This window comes from Aphelocoma coerulescens, chromosome 2 (genome assembly GCF_041296385.1).
Source record: "Aphelocoma coerulescens isolate FSJ_1873_10779 chromosome 2, UR_Acoe_1.0, whole genome shotgun sequence".
NCBI lineage: Eukaryota > Metazoa > Chordata > Aves > Passeriformes > Corvidae > Aphelocoma > Aphelocoma coerulescens.
This window is the reverse complement of record NC_091015.1, coordinates 34,338,201-34,362,494: the sequence shown is the minus strand read 5'-3', so window position 1 is coordinate 34,362,494 and position 24,294 is coordinate 34,338,201. Positions and strand designations below refer to the sequence as shown.

The following is a 24,294-nucleotide window of genomic DNA, read 5'->3' as shown; positions in this document are numbered from 1 at the left end:
GTCCCTGGACCCTCTGGCAATAAACCTGTGTTGGAACCCACACCAGAGGCCCCTCTCTGTTCCTTTACCCCCTGGCTGACGCGAGCCCAGGCACCGGCTGCCTGTCGTGCCTCCTCTGAGGCGGAAGCAGCACGCGCGTCCAGCTTGCGCCCTGCTTTGCCACCGAAGGCGTGCCCTGAGGATGTCATGGAAGTGACGCTGTGTTCCCTCTGACTGAGGGCACGCCAGAGCTCGACCCTTCGAGTCGGCCTGCGTCACCTCCTAATATTTAATTTTCTCCCTTTGAAGTCCTATGTTCAAAAACACAATGAATGCAGATGAAGTATGTTATGAATTGTAACCAATTTCTTTTCTTTTCTCTAATATTGGTAATTCCATTGATTATTTTCCTAGTTTGTTTGTAAAGGAATACTTTTTTCCTCCTTATCCACATTGTGATGACCATTTTGTCTAAGATGGTGTTCTTTATAAGTTCCCAAATAAAAGTTTCAAAACTGTCATATATTTCTAGGGTGAAAAAGGCTCTACAGGTAAAGATGGTGATCCTGGACCAAAAGGTGAACAAGTGAAAGGTGACAAGGTGAGGCACAGGGTATTTTTCTAATTGTATCTATACTTAATTATAGTTAAATTAAGACTAATTTTTTACACTATATCACAACTATACAAAGGTATGTTTTACCTGGATCTGAGGAGGTATGTTACACAGTTCCATGCAGCTCCATGGGGTGCATTCATCAATACAAGTAGGTGTTAGCTTGGAGCGCTAAGGACTGTATTCTATGCAGCTGGGAGTATGAGGGAAGAAATGTACTTTTTTTCTCCTAAAATAATTTCAGAACTATTCTATTTAAAATATTTTAATTTTTTTAATAAATATTAAAATGTAAAAATCCCTGAGTCATCTCATCTAATGGACCTGGAACAGGCAAAGAAACACTCAGATATTTTTAGGTTTTTGATATACTCTGTAGCTGCTGTGTTTACACTTGCAAGTTTTTCTTCTGAGTGTTGTGCAAGAAACTGTATATTTCTGTACAAGAAAAACTTTAAAATTATTATCAATATGTAAAGATGAGCTATGGATCCTTCTAATAATAAAGTTACAGGTATGATCATCTAATGTTATAAATGAGATAGAGTTTGTAGGGAAGAAGGGCTATTATTTTTATTAGATGAGTTGTCATAGGCAGACTTCCAGATATTCCAAACATATTTCATTCAAATAGAAGCAGTGACTTCAAGATAATACAGCTTGAGGACTGCTGCTCTGTAGCTTAAATATGTTAAACAGATAGCATGAATTACTGCAATTTAGTTCTTGGGAATACTTTTTCTATAGGGTGAACAAGGCCAAGTAGGACCACAGGGCCCACCAGGACCACCAGGAATAGGCAGTCAAGGAAGCCAGGTAAGTCTACATTTTGGACATGTAATGAGCATTTGCATACAGTTTTCATTTTATATTTTATCAGAGCTGTAATTTTGATGTAAATACATTAAAAAACTAATAGTGATTTTTCATTTTTAAAAGTATCAAACTAGTCTTTAGGCAAAGCTTGTAAATACAACTGTTTTTGACTGATTTGAATGGTCTTAGAATCAAACAAATGTAAATTTGGTCTAATCCGCATGATAATTTGCATAGGAGATAAATCAGATGGCATTGCTTTGATGGTGATATATTGTATATAAGAGTTTCACAAGGTTAAGAACCCACCACGTCTGAATGTCAAGCCCTTTGAAACTTGAACACACCCTTTAGAAGTTGGATAAAGAAAAACTGAAACATTCCAAAAGATCTTCTGGGTTCTGTTAATTTTGGGAAGAAGATTTCATGCTTCCATCGTAGTATCCCATGGAATCAAGACTTAGGTGCAGATACTGAGAGGTTTCCTGTTTGTTTTTTCCCTAAAAGGTAATTGTCATTACACTTGACACATCAGTGAAATCCACAGGCTAGTGACAAAGGAAAAATAAAATAAAGATCTCAGAACTAAGCCCAAGGACAGGCAGGCTAATTGATTTCTTTTAAAGATAAGATAAAATCATTATTAACTGGAAGATGGGCACATGGTGAATTTCAGATGTGGAAGAGTATAATGCACTAACTCATTTATTTTGCTTTGTAGGGTATACAGGGTCCACGAGGAAACCCTGGGGCAAAAGGCTCTCAAGGTTCTGGTCTGCCAGGACCAAAGGTAATGGTTCAGACATTGTTTTTTAAAAGCAGCACTGTCACAGAACAGTAAGTGTCTTTGCCAGGCTTTTCGAAAGTGTGTTTGAGATGAAAATCTTCATTGGAGATAACAATTCCTGTTGAGTCTTAGAGGGAAAGCCATCCATGTTATGAAGATCTTCCCAAAGTGGAGCGTATGGCTTCTGCCTGCTTAGCATCAGCTCTTAACCTTTGTGAATGTGAACTTCTGGTTCTAAATGAACACATATTTATAAACAGAGGATCTTTCAGACTTCTTTGTGTCCAATGAGTTTGGTGCCACATGCATGCTCTCTTCAAGTAAGTCATTTTACCTAACAATTTAGCTTTAGTTCAGTGATGGTTTTGAGACTTCAGGCTAGTCCCACCACACCTTCAGCCTAGCCTTCAGCCTCTGGTGATCATTGTGAGAAAGAACCAAAACCAAAGATAGAAACACTAGGACAGGAAAAAGAGCTGAAGGGTACCTAGCTGACCCTGCACTGCAGAAGGAGAGGAAGTAGGAAGAGTACACAAAAGTGTGGAAAACAATTACTGCTATCAAAGCCCAGGCCTCTAGTGGTACAGTGTCAGGTGAGTGCTGTGAGAGGAGAAAAGGGCAATTGCTGAAATGTAACGAGAACAAGTGGAATGAACTGATGAACTGTAAATCAGAAGTGTGCTTAGTGTGCTCACCTTGATTTATGAGAGGAAGATATTAGTCATTGTAGCAAAAGCAGGGAGAAAACTAGTGATTTTCTTCTGGGTATAACTTTGGCACGTAAGCAGCAGTTATAGCAGCAACATTTAATATTAATGTGCAGAAAAATAGGTATCTGTGAAACATGTTATGTGGTAAGCCAGTTCTCTTAAGGTGATACAGCAAAATTGAAAAATGGAGTTCCTATCTCTTTAACTGTTTTAGAACTACAGTAAGAAAGACTTATGAGGGTAAAATTTCCTTTTAAGCAGGACTTCTGATTGTTCTCTATTTGGACTCACTTTTCATTCAGTGATCAAAGAGTTTTTGATATAGTCCTGTAAAGTAAAAAATAGAATGTGTTAAAGCATAAGGAAAAAAGTTGGAGTGATTTATTTAGACTTGCTGTCCACTGCAGGGTTAAAGTAAAATAGATGCAGTCCTACAAGTTACCGGGGGTTTTAAAGAACAGAATTTTCCAGTTGAAAACTGCTTGTCTGAAAACTTGACCACTTAGAATGATAGAATTGTAGAATATCACAAGTTGGAAGAGACCCGTAAGGATCATCACATCCGCCTCTATGTGTAAGCAGCTAATTAAACAGTGCAAGTAGTGAATGAAGCTAATTTTTTTTTGTGTTCCTCTATTAAACTAAGGACTTTTTGTGTCCTAGGGTGAACCAGGTGAACCTGGAAAAAAAGGAGAAATGGGACTTCCAGGAATTGGCTCACCAGGAGTCAAAGTGAGGCTGCTTTTATTTTTAACTGTTCTTTGCATGGTCTTTTAATTCTCCCACTAATTGCTGATAAACCAAGTAGAAGATTTTTTGGCATAAATTAACTTGTGGTCAAAATAAGATGGAATTTCAGTGACTCTTATAAAAGCATTGCCACAACCATAGCTGGAACAAAGTTTTCCCCAAATCTTTTTTAGTGAGGTCTTTCCAGGACCTGTTAGAAAGGTTGCTAACTCTGTCCCAGTGCAATAATTTGAAAAAAAAAGCCAGTCTGTGTGACAGCAGTGGTTGTACTGCCTACATGTTGGAAGAGATGTTAAACACTCAAAGCTTTGACTTCAGATGCCATTGTGAAGACTTTAAACTATTTCTTTAATGACTTAAGTAGGGCTTCCAAAATCAGGTAAGGTGGCACAGTCATCTTGTTTTTAATGATTTTTAGTTGTATCATGAAAGATCCTGCTTCCTGTGGATTCTTTCAACTCTTTCTGGTAAACATCAAAAGTAATGCCTTGGTCAGTTTGTACAAATGGTGAGGGGTTGGTGTCTGGTCAATAACACCATTCAGGCATTTTTGGCTGACCTTTCTTTAAGTCCCAGATGTTTGACTAAATTACATTCATCTAATATTGTTATTGTGCACAGAATAACAAACAGCTTTCAATCATGATTTTATTCACTGAATAAATATAAATTTATTTAATACAAGCCCAAGATTTAAGAAGTAGGTGGGAAACTTGGTAAGAAATTTCAGATATTTATTTTATGGGTATTAAAAATTACTGTCTCTATAGAACATTTAGCTTACTGGAAATAACAACTTTTATTTGAGAAAAAATATTGTTTATCTTCAATCAATAGTTTCACAAACCGTTAGATCCATTTTACAAAATAAAGAACTTACTGAAGTATGCAGACATAATGATTTTTTTCTTCTTTAAGGGAGATACAGGTCTACCAGGACGCGCAGGAGACAAGGGGGTGAAGGGAGAGATTGGGTTGACAGGGAAAAAGGTAAGGACCACATGTAAAAGGTGGACAAAAATGGTGATGAAGTGAGAAGAGATTATTTGCAGGTTTGCCATGGTAAGGAGTTCATCCTTGAGGAAGGCATATGCCAATACTTCTGCCAGGGATAAAGGACTGGGTGAGATGTTTTCAACAAACTCTACTACCAGTGGTTACCATCCGAATGAGCAACTGAGCTGCAGGCAAGCAGCCCTGCCTTTTGTGGGCAATTGACTACTGTTTAATTTCACAATCTTCTTGGAGAGCAGATAGCTCATGTCTTTAACCTGTTCCTCATGGCCTGTCCAGATTTTTCCTGACACCAAGAAGTAATGCTCAATCAGTGTGACTTAGGGCATCTCAGAGCATGGTGAGCTGTGCCTGAAACCTGTCGGCTGAGGCACAGGAGCCATCACAATCAGCTGAACCCAGGGCTGTTTGATTTCAAGGGAAATTCTGAGGATCTAGGAGAAACTGCACCACACTGGGGAAAAGAAGCATAAATTCAAAAGGAAGGACAGTAATTTAGAGGAGTGCAAAGCAGAGTGCCCAAAAGAGTAAATTTAGAGCAAATTAAATGAAAGCTTTTAATTGTACTCTTTCCAAAATGGATGAGCTGCTGAGTAAGCAAAAGTCAGTGCTTTGTATGATTTTTAACTGCTGCTGAGAATCCAGGTGCCTCCAGACTGCTACTGTCCAGCTCTTATGTGAAGGTAGCACCTGGCTGACGCGTAGAATTGATAAACTAAACATAATTTGGAGTCAGAAAATCATCATTTTTGACTGAGGGCTTTAAATCAGAAAATATCTGAATAGCTGTAATAAATATCTGTTAAGAATGCAGCTTTGCATTTTTGTCACCTAAAAGTGCAAATGCCTGTTTGACAAGCTACAGTCTGAAGCAGTAATCCTTCCACTGTGAGAAAAAATGTAGCATTTTTGTTGCTACTTAAGTATACATTTAAATTTTGTATCATCCACCGCTCAAAAAGTAAGATCGCAGTGTATCAGAAGTGTATCAGAATTAAGAGTACATGTTGGGTTAAAGTTACAGATGGCCATGCTGGGTTTTTGGTTTTTTCTCTTGCATATTGCCTTTATTCTGATGATTAATTCTGTCATCTTCCCTGTTGTAATCCATTGAAGGTAAAAGTACCGAGCTGCTACCCTGGGTATTCAGGGCAGTGCAAAGAACAGCTGGATGCCTGCAGTGAGTAGTGCAGTGATACTACAGCAATTATTTGCAGGTGTGAAAATAACTCACCCAAGTGGGATCCAGACTGATGCCTATCAACAATGGGCTCTGTAATATCACTTTCATCAACAGTTCAAATCAGAAATGGATTTTAACCTCATTTTAATCTACCTTTCACTCTCTAAATTACCTACAGGTATCCTGATGTACTAATCTGACTTGTATTATGCATAAATATTTTCTAGGTAATGTTCCTTAATAGAATGTTTTATGTGGGCTATTTGTGAGTTATTTGCTGTAACGTTCCTGGCAAATATTTTTGGCCTGGATTGGCCATAGGCTACAGACTTGTCTAAAATTACTTCTCAGAATTGGTCCATCAAGACATTTTCTGATAACTTTGAAAGCATTTCTCTTCCTCTTATAAGAGTATGCATGGAATCCTTCCTACAAAAGATTGATGCAGTTGAAGATGGCACTATTGCAAATGTCTGTGAAAAAAGGAATATGAATGTAGGAGATTGCAAGGGCTTTAAGAGACAGAATACTTTCTTTTTTGTAGGAAAAAAAAGTTACCAGATATTTACTGACATTTTTGGGGAAAGTGTTTCTGCAAGCATTGTTTCTGATAAGTCTAGCAATAAAATTAACTATGTGAGAAGTAATTAACCATTTAATCTCTGTTAGGGGGAAAAGGGAGATGAAGGTCCAAAAGGCCCAGAAGGACCGCCTGGCAAAGGAGCCGTAGGCCAAAAGGTATGACTTAACATGCACGCTGGGGAAATACTGCAGACTTTTATAAGAGTTTGGATTCTGAGCTATATTTTCTTTCATTATATCTTAAGTAGCAATTCTATTTTAACTGGACTTAAAAGGATTTAAGAGAGAGCAATGTGTTCTATAGCCTGAACAAGTGCAGCAAAATCAGACTCTAAACATAGAGCCTAAAGTTAACAGGGCAGCAGAGATTTCCTAAAAATTCAGTAGAGAATTTTCATCAAAGTTCAGAGGTGACAAATTAGCTCAGTATGTTGATAGGGAGAGAGAAGCTAAGACAAATTAGGAGACTAGTTAGATATCTAAATAGGAAATTAAAAGCCTGGAAAGATGTATTAGTAGGCGGACAACTTTTATCTCCCATTTCATATGGTTTAGGACATTTGGGGCAGCTTCTAGAAATGAGTAGGATTTCAGTTGGAGTGGAGCATCTAAACATCTTTCTAATTATGGGTGTCATTATTGTTGTGGTTTTGGCTATTTGTGTATCTGCAGCTGTGAATGAATCTTTGCTGTGACTGAAAAAAAAAGTTTGTTTTCTTCAGGGTGACCCTGGAGTAAAAGGCTCCAAAGGAGAGATTGGTGATACAGGACCACAAGGCCCAGCTGGACCAAGAGTAAGCTTGTTCTTTCATGGTAACCCTTCTCTTTGTATTTGTTAGAATCTATGGAGTTTATGCAATGTAAAAATTTCTCAAACATCTGATGCTTAAAGACTTAACAAAAGAAAAGCAGAAATATTTCTATTGTCTGTCCTAAATGACACAAAAGTCTCAACAAGGCAAAGAATAGGTAAAAAAATAATTACATACCTTGTATGTAAGCTACATTAAAGTTGTCCAAGTTAATGTAGCCATGAGTATTTTGCAAAATTTTTACTTTGAATCATTAACTTTCTGTTGTAGCATTTTGTAAGTGTTGCTCTGAATAATAAGTAAATTGGAATAATACAAGTGCTCTTGTTATTCCATTGGACAGACACAAAATATTAATTAAAGCTAAAAAAAGTCAAATACACAGTTCAACCAATAGTTATTTAAAATATGAAACTTAGACCAGCTTTCATAAGAACAATAGGCTGGTTTAAGTCTTTTTCACAGTATTGCCTGTTTTACAGGTAGATCTGTATTGCAGATATTTTTGGTTCAGAAAGTCAAACTGTCTGTTTAAGTCTGCATTATACCATTTTGTAACAGGGTGATCCTGGAAAGACAGGACCTGCTGGTGCAACTGGATCATCTATTCAGGGACCTCCTGGACCAAAGGTGACTGTCCGATACGTATTTCCTAGAGACCAGAGATTGCAAATTTCTAGTGTACTTTTTTGTCAAAATTAAAAGAATCTGATTTAAAGAACTTAAAATTCCTTGTTGTAGTAACAAAAATACTGAATTTCAGAAATAAGGACTAAAAAGTATTAAAAATTAACAGAGAGTGTTGGAGGCCAGGCCCTTTAATAGTAAGCTGAACTTGGTACATAGTTATTTCCTCCTGAAGCCATTTGTTTAAAAAAAAAATCCTTATTAGATTTCTGTTTTGGTTTGGTCCCTCCTGTGAAATTAATCAGTTTGAAGTTGTTTTTCTTCCAAATTTGCTATGTTTTTTGCTTCTTAAAATATGGCATTAAACCCCTGCAAGAATATGTTTATGTATAGTTCTAGGGTGCTATATGCTGGGTTTTTTTGGAGCTGAATGTCTGTATGTCACTTCCAAGTGAATAGCTGGCCTGTAGGTACTACTTGAAATGAAATGTTGCATATAACATAGCTAGGGCTACATCCATCTCATCTTCCCTATGGGAAAAATGTACCTGAAATAAGTGGGCCTTGTCCTGCTGAGTAAAATGGGTAGATTCAGCAAAAATAAAGCTAACTTTGAAGGTTTTAAAAATATTTGAAAATTCACTGCTATTTAAATAATAAAACATACTTGCCACTTAAATTAGTCTTGTTATAATATGTCAGGTAACTTCAACTTTAATTGACACTTTTCACCTTTGGTGTTAATTTTTAGAGTGAGGGAATCACTAATGTATATCATATCACTCAGAAATAATTTAAGTGATTTCATCCCCATTTTTCTTCCTCCTTAAAAATATATGTGCACCCCCTTCCTCACCCCCCAAGTACAGGAGAGTATTACACATACAATATACTCATCCATCTGGCAATAGGACATCACAGAGGGATATGATGTGTTTTGGAATTGCTTGTGCATGGAGGAGAAAGAAAGACGAAAATGCAAAATGCTCAGGGTAGACCTGGAGTAAAATTGTAACCACAGAGCAGAAAAAAAGAAGATTGTGAGGTGCTCATATCTCTTATATTGGTTTCAAACTATAATAATGTGACAAACATTGTGTGAGGAGAGTACAGATGATGTGCTAAAAGGCACAACTTGTATGAAGACAGGATTCATTACATCAGTTTCCCTTCTTTGTGTTTTTCTAGTTGCTGTGACATTTTTGAATAGACAAGAAAGGGAGTCAAGATTGTTCATTAGTAAATTCATGCTGAAAAATAGCAACTTTGTAGACTTCCTTGTCTTTTTCACCATGATTTTAGTCTGTTCAGTACAGTTCATATAACTATCATAGCAGATGAGCCATTATCCAAAATCCAATGAAGTCTGTAGAAGTCTTTTGAAATTCTTTACTTAATTTTAGAGCAGGGCTTATATGGGCAGTAACTGATGAAAAAAACCCAAGTATTTGGGGTAATTATAAAATGCAAGTTGATTTTTAGAAAATATACAAAACTTTGTCTCTTCAGCTCCATCATAATTACTTTGTTTAAACAAATATCGACTATGTTTTGGACAGTTGATCAGTAATGTAACAGGGTACACAGGTCTGTTTTCTCTTCTCAGCTGTGGAAAGTACAACGATAACTAGTAATTTTGTTCCTAAAACATCCTGATGTCTGCAGTTGAGAAGACAGACATTATAAATTTGTAATGCAGAGAATGTTTCTCAAAGCTGCAAGTTATGGTCTGAGGTTTTTTTTGGGACATCTCTGAGATGGAAGTGGGTGGTTGCTAGAGGTTTTAACTCCTGGGCAGCCATGGTTGTGTCCATTGGGAGTTTATTTACTTTAAACTACACCACGTTTGGGGACTGGAGTTTTATTTCCCTTAACAATCATTATGCTGTTACTAATGTGGGGACAGTAATATGAGAAAGCTGTTTTTTCTAATATTTCTTCATCAGCTGCTCAGTGGTTTTGAAAGAGCATTTAATTGCATTCCCTAGTGAATGTTTCCTGAAATACTGCATGTCCTTCTCACTGAGAAATTGCAGATGTTTCATGGAACATTTAGATTTTCTTTTTAAGTTCCCTAATGTAAAGTGAAACATCTGTTGCCAAAGTTTAAACACTAGAAGGAGCCAAATTTTGCTCTGTGAAGGGTTACAAAAGGAACGTAAATTCTAAACCTGATTGCTTTCCAGGAAAGCCACTGACAGAGCTATTACCAAAAAGTTGTGCTGTGTAATATTGGTGGAAAACTCAAGTTTCTCTGGGACTTCAGACTATGGAACCTGTGTTTTTGAAGTGCTACGCCCTAGCGTATATAAGCTTTCTAAGCATACTCTGTTCCAGCACTTGTCTTTGAATTTCCTTGCTGTTCTCTATGTGCTCTGACAGAAACAAAGTTATGCAGCCTGCCTGTGGCCAAAAGTAGGCAGGACCCACAGGTGCATCTGGCCTCTCAAAGGGAATTATGATATTCGTCCTTCATTTGAAAACTAAAGCCATCAACTTATTTGTCAAGGTAAAACAAACTCTTTGAAACAGCTGGGGAGAAGTAGAAGTGTAAGAGAGGTCAGAATCAAGGTAGCAAAAGCTTCCTCTAGACATACTGATTTCATGTTACCTAGCTCAAAAATTGTCGCTGTAAGAAAGAACCGAATACATGGGGTTTTTTTGTAAAACTTTGGAAGTTAAAAGTTAATATAGTTAACATAAATTTAAATTTGTTTCTTTTTGGATAGGGGGATCCAGGAGACAAGGGACCACCAGGGGATGTTGGAGCTCCTGGAGATTCAATAATGGGACCAATGGTAGGAGTTCTTAGACAAAAGATGTAAAGTAAATAAGCATGAGACATATACAAAACTTCTGTGAAAATATAGACACCACTTGAATCTTTTCAGGAAAGGAGCTCACCAATTCTTCAACTTTTCCATCATTCCAGGTTATGTCTATTTTTAAAATAAACTTATTTTCTTTGCAAAGAACACAAAATAGTATAAATATTTATACTATTTTGTGTTTGGGTTGAGGATGTACCTCACCCTGCACACTTCCCATAGGAAGTCTTCATTAGGAAGGCAGTTCTTCAAATTCATCTCATGTGGTCCAAATTCATCTCCACTTGTCATTATCTTATGTCATCTTTTATAGCTCTACATGGGCAATATGCTTGTTACTGAGTATAAACTGAGAGGTATTCGTTACCTTAACAGTGGCATTTCAGTATTACCAAGCTTGCACATTCAAAAACGTGAGATCCAAAATATAAAATTTTAAAAATAGATCTTTTGAAATTTCTTATTTGTATATAGGTTACGAAATAGGATTTACTTGGTTATACCCTTTAAAATTTTAACATCAGCACCAGGAATGAAGTACAGTAGTCTGTAGCAGGCTCGCAGTGCTCACTTTTCTAGCCTTTAGTGGGTAAATGGCAAGATCAGCATGCAAGTGACAGACCAGAGATGAAACTGAGGATTCAGTGGTAACAAAGAGCTTGCAGATTTTACAAAAGTGAGAGAGTGAAAAATTCTCTTCTGTAGTACATATGAGTTGACATTAGGCTGCTTGAAGAATAAGGTAAGACCAAGGACCATCCTCTTGCCAGTGGGCAATAGCTTAGAGGATAAGAATATAGATTAATTTACAAAGAATGAAATTTATGGGATTCTATCACTGTTGAACAGTGAATTGAACTTTTCAAGGAATGGTTCTCTCTCTTGTGTTTCTTGAGTAGCGCTAGTAGCTCAGGATGACTGTTAGGTACATAAAGTTATGTCTGCGTTTTCTCCTTGTATAATGCATTACAGTTATCAGCATGGAATTTGGCTGGTGTTTTATCACCAAACTACCAAAACCCTTTATTAAGGTTTTTCCTTGGCTCCTTGAAATTGCCTTTCATTTAGCTAATCAGAATAATAAGGCAGTATTAGAAAACTGTGGCACTCACCTTTCTACAGTTGAAGAGCAAACTGAAAAGCCCAGTCCCTGGAACTGAGCCTATGTCCACTACTGCAAAAACTGAATACATTTCCTTTGCAGCTTTCACCTCTTCCCCTCTAACACACTTTATATCATATTGTACTTCTGTCAGTTGTGGTCTGGGTTGCAACTTTCAGACTTTTGCCTCTTGTGATAAGGGAATAGTTCAGGGAAAGGTACCATTCTTGTGATCTTCTTTCCAGACTGAAACTGGGAACCTTCTTCAGAAACTTTTTTTTTTTTTTTCTTTACCATGTCTGCACATAAAATATTCCACTCAATTCCATTGCTTCACTTTGTGGAAATATAGACAATAGACCCAAATTCAGAAACCCATTAGTTTATGTCTACCTAACACAATGTAGCTCAAAATATAGCCACTTAGTTCAATAGCTTTTGCATGATAGCATTTTAGGAATACCAATAATGATTTACTCCTGGCTCGTCACAATTCTACCAGTACACCTACCAGAGGATGCTGAATAGCACATTGAACCACACCCATTCAGTAGCTTTTATTTCTGATTTTTGAAAACTCTAAATTTCCTTTGTCTGTAATCTAGAATATTGCTTCACTCTATTTTTCTCATAAAAAGAAGTGATGAACATGACTTAATTGTCCAGTCATATCCTTAAACAATTAGATTTTGATTATGACAACTGTTTTATTTTCTTTATAACAACCATGGATACAAGATTTATGTTTCTATGCATTTTCTTTGTTTTGAAAGAGTGTAGAAGCAACTATCTTTATATTACTTCTTTGGAAAACTACTTTAGAACCTGCCCTGGTGTCCGTTTCTCGCGCTTTCACGTGTCGGAGGAAAATAACTTTCAGGGATGGGACTATGCAACTACATGAATTTATTGTTTAAAATAACAAACGCATCAGTCGAGGCGTGAGATTTTACAACACCTCCGAGTAATGGCGACTAGTCACAAGATTTAGGGTTACATCATAATTTATAACTTTCTAATCCAATAGATACTTAAAACGACACTTTGTTTTAGATTAATGACCTATCACCTGTGGCACTTCTCACTGCAATGCAGCTATGTCTTGACCAATAACTTCTCATGTTACGTACACACAGTTGTCTCTCTTATACCATCTAAATTCTTAACTTAAACTATATAAAATCACACTATTATATTTTAAAACCCTTCACCAAAACACCCAGTGTACAATTTTACTTATAATGATAGGAACACAAGTTTGTAATCCTGTTGCTTAAAGTCCACAAATCTTTGTCAATTAAGCCAGACCTAGTCTCTTCCAGGGTTGTAAATCAAAGCCTCCTTTAATTGCAGGAGTTTCTACTCCTCTGTCTCCCACACCCTGGAAAGGCTGGAAAAGCAGATTAATTCATTTAGCAGACTATCTGTGGCATCAGTGGCACTTGTCTTCTTGCTACTGCACTGACTTAGAGCGAGTCACTGTGATTTTCTCTTCCAGACACCACAAAACTGTGGGAAGCAGTAATCACAGAATTGCTCCTGGGACATCTCTTGTGTTAAAAAAGCCCCAACAAAATAATCTGGACTGTTTCTTATATAAGATTTTTCTGTAGCTCTGACCTAAGCAGATTTATAGCATTTATAGCTATGCTATTAATAGGAAACCCAGGCACTTGACAAAATCCCAATTCTCAGGGAAGAGAATGTGTTAACATGTATTTGGTATTTACAGTGGTCTGCTAAGATTAAATGAAAACATCTGTTCGGCTGTTTTTTAGTGTACTGAGATTAGAAGTAAAAACAGATATGAACCTATGATCCATATTTTCCTTTCTTGTTAAATAAAAACGTTATTAAACATTTCTAAACACTTCTCAATTCATCCACACTTTCAGAACTATGGGTCTTAAGAATCAGGAAGAGGTGAAATTGACTTTCCATTATAAAGCTATTTATGATCTAGAAGCACGCTCATTATTAAATTTTTACAGAGGTGGATCAGAATTCCATAATTTGAAATTAGGAGACATGAAGAGACATCTTACAGAGCTGACACAGTTTGGTCAGGGTCTGTGTAAAGTTTCTCAGTGAAACTGTCCCACTGGATTCAAGAATAGATGTGATTCATACAGGAATGACCCACTATACAAAATTTACTTAAGCATAAGGCATGCTTGCATCCCTATCCAAATTTCATCTAAAGCAATTTCAGGGTTTCATCTTAACCAGAACATTGAGTCTACCTTGTCTTTCTACATTTACCTACCTGCTAGCCTAAACCTAGGATGTATATCTTTGGGAGACCCAAAGCATCTCTTCCGTTTTTCTGATAGGACTAAACTGGTTAATAAGAAATGATGATCTGTGTCTGTGGTAGAGACATTCATGGGACAGGAGATTTTGACCCAAAGTCTGTTTTTGTTGTATATCCAACTAGAGTACAAGATGATTTGTTTTCCAGACATGGATATTGTATTCAGACAGACCAGCTGCTGAGGTCTGAGCTGCTAACTGGACTCTCTTCTTGAAGGAGTATATTATTGTAGAAATTTACAGGCACAATGCACAGTGAAACGGCTGTTTTCTGTTCCTTGTAGTTTTGTTTTTCTTATTATTTCCTTTTACTGGAATAGACAGGGAAATATTTGTGTATTTGTATGCAATTATTCTTGAGGATACGTTATACCTGTATACATTAACAAAACTCTGGGAGCTGTTGACAGCACTCTACAACACTCTTCTGTAGAATGTATCACATTTCTTGGTTCTGTGAGACTGAGTGAAGGGTGTGCAGTTCTCTGTGAACAGCCACGATATCCATACTGTGCCTGGGAGGGAGGTGGATGTGTGACCCACACGTATCAATGAGGAGGATTTCCAACAGCCAGTGCTGTCGTGTGAGCATCTACAGTTGAAACCAACAGTGTACCCTGAGAGATGCCTCAAAGCAATATGTTCTCTTTCTTGGTTCTGTGAACAGTCTGTTGCAAGCTCAGTTAATTTTCTCGTAAAATGTCTGGAAAACTCTCACTGGAATGAGGAAAGAGGAAAAGTTTGCTGTTTGCTTCTCTTCTGGCCGTGAAAGGAAGCATTGAGTTTTTGCAGATGCACAAATCTTTAGTGGGAGTCAGTGACAGGGTCAACAGGAGTGATTGTCTCTTGATAAGGAAGTATTTTAGGCTGGTCTTTTTCCTATAACTGGTTGTATTCTTTCTTTTCCTACTTTCCCTTGTAGAATGAAGTTTTGCTTTACTGTATGAGAGAACCAATGTTATTACCTGGAAGTGCAAAATGTGCAACATGTAACTTAAGGCTGGCATATTATATTTCAGTATTCTAAATTCAGTTCTCATTGCTCAAACTTACCCCAAATTCATAAAAGTTTGTTCTTGAAAATAAATAACTTTGTATTGCCTGAATTTAAAGTCAGTGTTCTGAAGGTTTCTCTCTGCAACTACAAATCTAGAAATTAACAATTTCCTAATAAAAATTCTTATTCTTCTAAAATCTTAATTAATTCAATTGAAACCACAATAAAAAAAATCACAGAATTTCCTGAACTTTGTGAACAAATTTCAGGAGCTGGTAACTGCTATTCTATATTAAGCATATTAAATAACTTCCTTATATATTTGTTAATATTCTTTACACTGTGATAGTCCAGGTAGTGGCATGATTTCTGACTTCCTAGTTTGTGCTTAGGGGAACCAAGGACCACCTGGACTACCTGGATCCCGTGGAGCAAAAGGTGACAAAGGTGGCAAAGGTGAAGCTGTAAGTACAAATTTAATTTAACGTACTTTGTGTTCAACAAAAAAAACCCAACAAAACAAAAACTACTATGTGATAACTCAATATTTAGTTGCTTAGACTTAGTTACTTAACTAAGTGCAGTTAATCATCCTTTAGCTAATTCAAATCTTTCATGGATCTTTTGAAGTCCTTTCCTGTCCTAGATACAGCACCAGTTGTACAAGCAGTTGAAACTGGATATAAATGGTTCTCATTTCCTTGCCATGAGCGGGATACCATGTAATTCCATAAAAATTGTTATGACTGCTCATACCTGTTTAAATATAATCACTGCTTTGAATTATTTTTCCTCCTTCCCTTTTCTTTACTCTTCTCTGATCAAGATTTCTAGTACCACCTGCTTGACCAAATTTTGCAGTTTCAATTCCTTGAATTTTCAGCTGTTTTTCATACTTGTTCATACTGTTAAATCCTCTTATTTGAAGATTTTCCACCTCTTGATTTTCTGATGGTTGGTTTTAGAGGGAATTAATGCCTGAGTGTCCCAGCTGGCACATTCCGTTACAAGGACATATCGTCCTAAATTTCAGTCACCCAAAGCCACACAGACATGTTTGACCAGCCTCTCTCTTTTCCACTAGAAAGTGGAAATACTGATGCCATCCTTCAACCACCACATGTCAAACTTCCACTAGCACTATTTTCTTTATGTGTCTAATCCAGCTTTATTTCAAACTACAACCCTGCAAGCACTCCCAAATGCACTGAGGTGGGGGACCTGAGTACTTCCAAATTCCTACTCAGCTCCAATTTCCTATCATTCAAACTGATGCTGAGAAGATCCTTTGGGATGAGAATTAGTTCATAAGGCATTCACTCCAGGTTCCTGGTGTAATGTTGTGTACCTGACACATTTCACATCATGTAACGTGCAAAGGTTCTGTTGTGCTGTCACGGGGTTAACATCTTTCCCCTGCCATTCCATGCCCATGAGCTGGAAAGACCAACTTAATAAACCACTGTCAGACATGGACAAGATTTATATGGCTAAGTAGGTAGCAGGATGGGTCAAAGCCATCTGCCCTATGAATGCTGAAAGGGAGCCTGGGAATGCCTCCAACAGTATGAAAAGCAGCTGAAGGGGCAGATGAATTGAGCGGGGAGTTCAGGAGAACAGACTACCAAACACAAATACATGTTAGGGTTACCTAACCCCCAAATTTAGATGGGATTGCTCTGGTATTTCAGTTGTCTAATGCTTGCAGCATATGAATCATGGAGCAATGTCTGCTTTCTGCTTTCTCTGAGCTGAGAACAATGTTCTTAAGTCAAGAGCTGTACTTTTTCCACCAATCTGAGTCTTTTTAGGCTTCCACCTGGGACTGAGGATGGCTGTTGCTCAGTAAACATCAGAAATGTGAAGAAATTATTTTCTTTGTTGAAGAACACAAGTACCTCAGGACAACTACTGACGTTTTATTCCTCTGCTGTACCAGGGACCTCCAGGACCAGCAGGCCCTGAAGGACCAGCAGGCCCAAGAGGCATGGGAGATGCTGGACAAAAGGTACTTGTCCAATGGTAGACCAATGCATCTGACTTGTAAACAAGGTAGACAGACATCCTCTGAAAAATGCATTAGATAAGAATGACAAATATATGACAAAATTCTTTTGTCCCACTTTTCATTTCTGTTAGAAGAAAAGCTTGCGAGAGACTTTTGTGATGTGGTAGAAACTAGTTCTTGCTTTATCCTCAGACTTGATGCAGATCTGCAGGTTTTCCATACATCCAAAGACCCGGGATGTTTCTAGATGCTGGTGTGTTCCCATGTGGAAGTCAGAATCCAACACAAGCACAGTACTGCCTAATAATTATGCCCTTCCTTTCTTGGCAGAAGTATGAGGGATGCGGCCAAACAATGAGTTAGGGGTTACATGGAACTACTGAGATATCTTTTAAGTTCTCTTTTAAGAGAAGACTATAAACCTTTATCTAAAATTAGTATTTATTTAGAGGCAAAACTCACAAAAACCCTCAAACAAGCGAAAAACTGATAAAGGGATTAGAAATACAACACTGAAACACTTCCAAGGTTTTTCATAAAACACAGAATAGTTAAGTCTTATGAAACTATAAGCAGTATGTAACTCACCTAAAACGTCACATTGTCATTTTTATGTTATTAAAAGTCAGAAAAATAGACTTAAGACTAAAATCAAACAACAAATTTCTTTAAAATATCCCAGAGTGGTTTTACTAATTATTTCCTCATTGCATATGTGAAATGAGAAACAGGCAGCCTGTTGCAGGACAAAGCAAAAGAAATATTGCCCAAATAAGGATTTTCCCAAACAGAAAGAACTTTCAACTGCAGTTCCCTGAACAGCAGAATTACATTTATATAAACTACAATAACCTCTCAAAAAAATCCACAATAAAGGAAAAATTGAAAGACATTCATTCTTAGAATGTTTTGATTTTAGAATTACCACAGAATGGTCCCAATGTCACTGGGATCTGGGAAACCTGGTTTTGTGCAACTATTCTGAATTACTGCCTATCAATACAAGGCATTTCACTCCAAGTAATGCAAGAACTAGAAGTAATTTCAATTATGTTATTCAATATAAATTTTAAAAAATGCATATGGCTAAACTAATTAGATTTTTCTGTATGAGATTGTATCTTTCCAAATAGAAATACCAAGCTTGATATAATGTAGTCTTATAATACATGTTTCTTGATACTACAGAAAAACATTAAAATACTAGAATCTTGTATGAAATTATCAAGGTAGATATTGATAAAGATTTGACTTACGACTACAGGATGTCTAGGGGTATCATTATGTCTGAATTCTTCCTTGCTTCCTAATCCATAATTCTGGAAAGTAGTGTTTCCTAATGAAAAGGAATTAGAAAGTCACATTATCAAAAACTCCACATGGGAGTTTTAGGCTGGACTGGAGGTGTGCTGTTGATGTGATTCTTCTAGCACTTTCTGTGCTTAGGTTTTCAGACCAAAGAGGGTTTGAGTGATCCCACAAGCCAGGAAATGGATTTCCTTCAGATGAAGCCAAACTAGGTGATGTGATCTGCAGGGGTTCTTAATGTTCTTCTACCCTGAGTGGGGGTCAGTCCATGGGAGCAGACTGGGCAGGTCTCCTCACATGGTGCAGGTGTAGCCACCAGGCTGCAAATTCGCTGCTGTTGTGCCTGCAGCTCTGTGTGTTGATGAACACATAGCACTAGGAGCTGCCTATCAACAGCTTCATACTCATAATAACCATGGATAGATTCATGGTATAGGTTCGGAATGCACTGTATTCATGGGCTGGGAAGTGGCCTCTTGTTCTAGGAGGAGCTGTATTACACGGAACCCTGCAGAGTAACACAACACAATTAGGGCAAATCATGCTCACACCAAATTTTGTATGAAAAGTTTTCATGGATCTACAGGTTTTATTTGTGTTACAGTGTGATATTGCCTACCAAACCTGCCTGCTCAGAGTAATGCTTATCTAACACTCTGTCAGGATAATAAAAAATTCAAGTGTTAAAAACATCTGGTAAAATACTTAATTTGTATTTTTTACTTTAAAATAGGTAGGTTTCTTTTTGATGATGTCCCTAGATTGGTGTGTTAGCCATGTTGAGTGAAGTGTGTGTTGTTCTGTGCAGAGTGAGCAGCTGTAGCTTTTGCAGCATATGAGTGGGGCACCAAAGCAAGCATTATCTAATGAGACATAACATCTCTGATTTACTTCTGTTTATTCACACCAGACATAGTATAGAGTGCATTGGAAAAAAAGGAACTAAATATATAAGCATCTCTTCTCATTCCCTGATTCTTTGCTTCTGTTTGTCCATACTACATTCTGATTTTTTAATCTTTGCATAACATCTTGGTAGCAAAGGTGCAACAAGGAAAAAGAATTCATTTGAATTGCAAGAATTCCCCCAGAACTTAGTTCATAAAATGGAAAATATTCTGGCTTTTTCCAATGAAATGTAAATGCATTGTCTACCTCTTACACCTACCACAAAAAAAAAAAAAAAAAAGAAGGTAAGAACAGTGACAATCTCTGCAAATAAAAAAAGAACATTTATTTGATTAAAGAGGCTCATAAATTTGCATACTAGTTAATTTGAAATTCCTTTGAGGATCATTATATAGGAATGTTCCATTCATCTGAATCAAAGCTCTGTTCTCTCTGCTTTCAGAAATGGCTCACATATGTGCACACTGCTAGACAGGAATTTTACGTATCAGAGGTCAAATTCACACGAAAACAAAACTGGAACATGTGGCATGCATTCAGTCATGGCAGAACTCTGTTTTCTGTAGCATTAAAACAGAAGCACATAATGTCAGAATATAATAAAAATTTGATTTAAAAGCACTGTCGCCAACTAGGAGATGAGTTACAGACATTCAAGAGCAAGATCCCAGCACTAGAAATAAAGCAAGTAACTGGATAGCAGAAAGATTATTAAAATCCTTAGCACAGTCCCTAGTGCACGAACATTTGAGCTGGATCCAGTTGCAATATGAACAACTTTTGCAGCTTGGGCCTTGCCTATTTGAACTAAAATGTGGAAAGCAGAGATGTAATATCTTTTTTTTTTTAATATGTTGTTCTTACAAATACTGTTATATCCATTAGCTCTCACTAAAGAGAGTATTGCAGTGTCTGCTGCATGTTTCAGTATCAAATACATATGCTTCACAGTAAATGACTTATATATATTGGGAAATCCAATATTTGCTTTTTAGTTGACCATTAGGTCATTTAATGTTTTTTTTCTTTAATAAAAGGTACAGAATAGACATTGGACTCCCACACGTTACAGTATCTTGACTCAGCTCTTTATTTCTTTCTTCAGTGGTGTTTCTCTAGTTCAATGTTTTGCTGATGGTGACAAGCTTGTCTACAAGCACAATACAGGAAATAAATTAGACCTCATCAAAGAACAGTATTAATCATTTTTGAACTGAATTCCCTGAAGGACAGTTTAATATGACACCTTAGAAAAAGGAACTGCTCCACTTCACAACTCATAAAGCAAAATAAAAGTCTTTTTCTTTAAGCCAAGAAATACAGAAGCTGTGAGGATTACTATAAAGCTCTACAAAAGAGCTTTTCAATGAGACATCTGGTATTAACTAAGCATGTGAGGCTAAAATTCAATCCTTCACCTGCAATGACCCTGTGGAAGACTGTGTTACCCACGGGAGGAAGAGGCAGATGACTTCAGGTCACACTTTAGGCTCTTTCTGGTCAGGGCTGGTCTAAGAGCAGGTTGTGGGTATACTGGATACTGAGCCATAAAGAATCATTTAGGTTTGATAACCTCCCATTCAATTTCCATCAGAGCAGCTCACAGGCTGTTTCACAGGCCACAGCATCCCAGGATCTCCTACAAAATACATTTTAATGCAATATCTGTATCTCTTAGCTCTGGCATCTCTGGCAGATTTCAGAGGGAGGCTTGGGCAGGGAAAGCTTTGGCTGCTCTGCACAACTTCTGTTCATGAAGAGTTGTCCTACAAACAGTTTAAGATTGTATTATGGTTGTGGGGACATTGAGGACAAATAAATATTCCTTTGATAATAGATGGTACTAGATAGGAAGATGGCCAATGCCTTGGCTCTTTGCATTGCAAGCAAGATCTGATATAAAAGCTTTAGGTCATCTGAGGGAAAAATTTCCTCCTGACTGAACATGGCACTTAATTTAACCCAATCACCTTGACACAGCAATTTGAAGCTAAGAGCATCCAAGTACCATGCCTATGTCCTGCTCAAACTGGCCAGTCTCCAGTGCTTTGGATGAAACAGGAAATGAAATTCAAGAGCTAAATATTACATCAGGAAGGAGAGCATTGTAAGCTTGGTCTAAGCCATAGCCTTTGGGATTAGGTTCCCACCTCTCCAAATCCCTCAAGCCTGAGCGTAGTTTGGGCCCTAGTACCTCTGCATAACTAGCACGTATGTTGGGACTTAGCATGAGGGTATCATGGCCATGGATAAAAAACACAGATTGCGGTGATGTCCTGCTAGAGACTGAACCTTGGGAATTTCACCTAAAAGTAGTCACTATAACGATTACACACATTCCTCCCAGAGTGTAAAGAAAATCTGTAGAATATTCTGTTTGCTTTTTCCTTTTTAACCTGTTGGATATGTTGTTTCATTTCACCCACCACAACTCAAGTGACATCTGTGATTTACAATTTATACTTTCACCTCTCTTCTAGAACGAATGCTCCCTCTGCAGGCACAGCCCTTTCTGCAGCTTTTCCAATTGTAAAAATAAGTACAATTAAGAATTTTTATAATGATTTCTTTTTAATTTTGTCAAGAAATACAATTTCTTCTGCTCTGTTATTAATATATGGTATGATCAATAGCAACTCAGTGCATTTTTTTATTTTGCATTTGCCTACACAGGAATAGGTTTAAGGATATCAAGCTAAACCCAGTTCAGAATACTCTGCATCTCTAACTTATCGATTATAGACTTCTTTTTTTTTTTTCAAGGAATGGATGGGAGTTTTCAAGTAATCTTGCGCTGAATGTGTGCCTATTCCCTCATTTGTACAATCACAATCTGAGGAAAACAAATCTGTGCATTCCTCCTATCACTAATGTCCCCTGTCCCCCCATCTCCTTCACTGGGTTTGTCTGCAGCACGAGGGCCAGCACCAGGCTCTCTGTTACACTCATTTTCCCCTGACCAGACAGCTGCTGCCTTTTCTCTGCCTGGTTGTTAAGGGGTGAGTCCTCTCTGGGTTTTCTTTGTTCTTCAGTAAAAGCATAAATTGAATGTCTCTCAATTACCCAACCTCCAACTACCACCAAATATGCTGAAAATTAATATGGTCAAGGCCCGTACATTTCTGATGAATTTGGCTGAAATCAACAGATGACTTCCAAATGTACTGGAAGAAAAAACCAGAATCAACACACACAAGCAGAAGCACAGGCAGAGTATCACTTAATTTCCTTCAGAAATCAAGCTAAATGTATGTACATTAAGGTTTTTTAAAAAACGGCTATTCTCTTTATTCTCCTATATTGATGCTATTGAAATTCATTTCATTTTCATAAACGCCTAGATTTGGCAGTTCTGGAAATTAAATGTCTCTTGTGTCAGAACAAGCACAGTATCAGTAAAAGGTGATGATCATGGTGCCACTAGTAAGCTCCCTCTCCATCCTGGTAAGCCCCTGCAAAATATGATGGGAAAATGGTGGTGTTTCCAAATGGGTTCCTTTTTTTTTTTTTTTTTTTTTTTTTTTTTTGGTAGCTCATAAGCCTGCAAAGTAGAGCCCTAACTCTGCTGGTGATTTTGATCACATGGACCTTTGCTTGGGAAATAAAGTTCTGCACCTAGACCTTAAATGATGCGGGTGCCTGTATTTTGGGCTCTTTTTTTTTATATACCTATCTATAAAGCAGCTATTTATTTATGTAGCATTTGTTTGGCTTGTTTTTTAAACTCAGTAGTTTGACTGCTTCATAAGTGGAGGAAGGATGTAACATTTACTAGGTGATGACTGACATTTCTGTGACTATTTTCAGGGAGACATGGGATATCCAGGCCCTCCTGGGCCCCCGGGGGCAAGAGGATTGGGAATCATGGGTCCCAAGGTTGGTATGATGCCATGTTCAAGTTTTTGGGCTCTTTTGTGGTGCTGGCTGCCAGACTCTGATCTCTCAGACACCAAGCAATCTTCATCAGTTATTGATTTACACTGGTGCAACTTCAGGATAAATCAAGCATATAAACATGGTCACTAACCATACACTTCTACCAACTGGATTAAGAAGAATACTAATGGGATGAAAACTGCATTTGCAGCCAGACTTTATGAGGTTACATCTGGAGATTGAACAGAGCTATCAGGATGGTAAATTAAATGAAATATTTCTTCTGGTTGTATCTATCCTGTTTACAAGATATTCTTTTGTGCTGGAAGATACATTAATTGTGAATTTTATGTTTGCAATTTTTGCTCAATCAGATTAAATCCAATTAATTTCGTTAGTAAAACCATTAGGAAAGAAATACAAAAACAAAAAGTTAATTCTATAAGCAACCAGTGTGCAATGTGGGCAATTTTTTCTCCCTGCACTGAAGTGATTTGTAATGTAAAAAAGACATACGGATAAGAAAAGGCATTCAGTACTTGCCTGGATTTCTTTATTACAGGTTTATCCATCAATTATTTTTACAGAGGCAATGAGGACAAACATTGTGTATATTTCTCCACTTCTGTTTCATTTAAACATAGGCACACCTTTGTAACTTTTTGCATAAGAGCAGAGAGTACAGAACCCTCCACTACCATTTTGTATAAACTAACATCTGAATGAAGAAGCATTGCTATCACCAACTCCAGGTATGCAATAAGCAAAGAGTGTGAATACCTTTTCAGGATGTGTCTGATTTTACCTTGCTTTCTGAAAGCTGCAGCAATTTCAGTACCTTAGTAAATCATACTGACATAGCCTGTTTCAAGTTTGGACTGTCAAAATCCTACAAATGTGTGACCCTATGTGCTTTTTGCACAAAGCCTTTGAGACTGAAAAATATGTTATCTGTGGAGAAACTGTATTTTGTTTTCAAGGGTGAGGACATGTATGTAGTCCCTCTCCTATGAGGAAAGGCTGAGACAGCTGGGATTGTTCAGCCTGGCACAGAGAAGGCTTCATGGTTGAGATGAC

General features: G+C 37.4%; 1 protein-coding gene across 3 annotated transcripts in view; it reads left to right on the top strand.

Moving 5' to 3' along the window:
- The window catches only part of LOC138106426 (collagen alpha-1(XXVIII) chain-like), a 69,774-nt gene that overhangs the window by 29,370 nt on the left and 16,110 nt on the right, over positions 1-24,294 (top strand). For all 3 annotated transcript variants that reach the window (XM_069007009.1, XM_069007007.1, XM_069007008.1), the window contains 12 exons: positions 512-580; positions 1,343-1,411; positions 2,133-2,201; positions 3,572-3,640; positions 4,577-4,648; positions 6,525-6,593; positions 7,160-7,231; positions 7,811-7,879; positions 10,606-10,674; positions 15,509-15,580; positions 17,056-17,124; positions 23,149-23,217. In XM_069007009.1, coding sequence (XP_068863110.1) covers positions 512-580; positions 1,343-1,411; positions 2,133-2,201; positions 3,572-3,640; positions 4,577-4,648; positions 6,525-6,593; positions 7,160-7,231; positions 7,811-7,879; positions 10,606-10,674; positions 15,509-15,580; positions 17,056-17,124; positions 23,149-23,217 — 837 coding nt within the window. The remainder of the gene's footprint in view (positions 1-511; positions 581-1,342; positions 1,412-2,132; positions 2,202-3,571; positions 3,641-4,576; positions 4,649-6,524; positions 6,594-7,159; positions 7,232-7,810; positions 7,880-10,605; positions 10,675-15,508; positions 15,581-17,055; positions 17,125-23,148; positions 23,218-24,294) is intronic.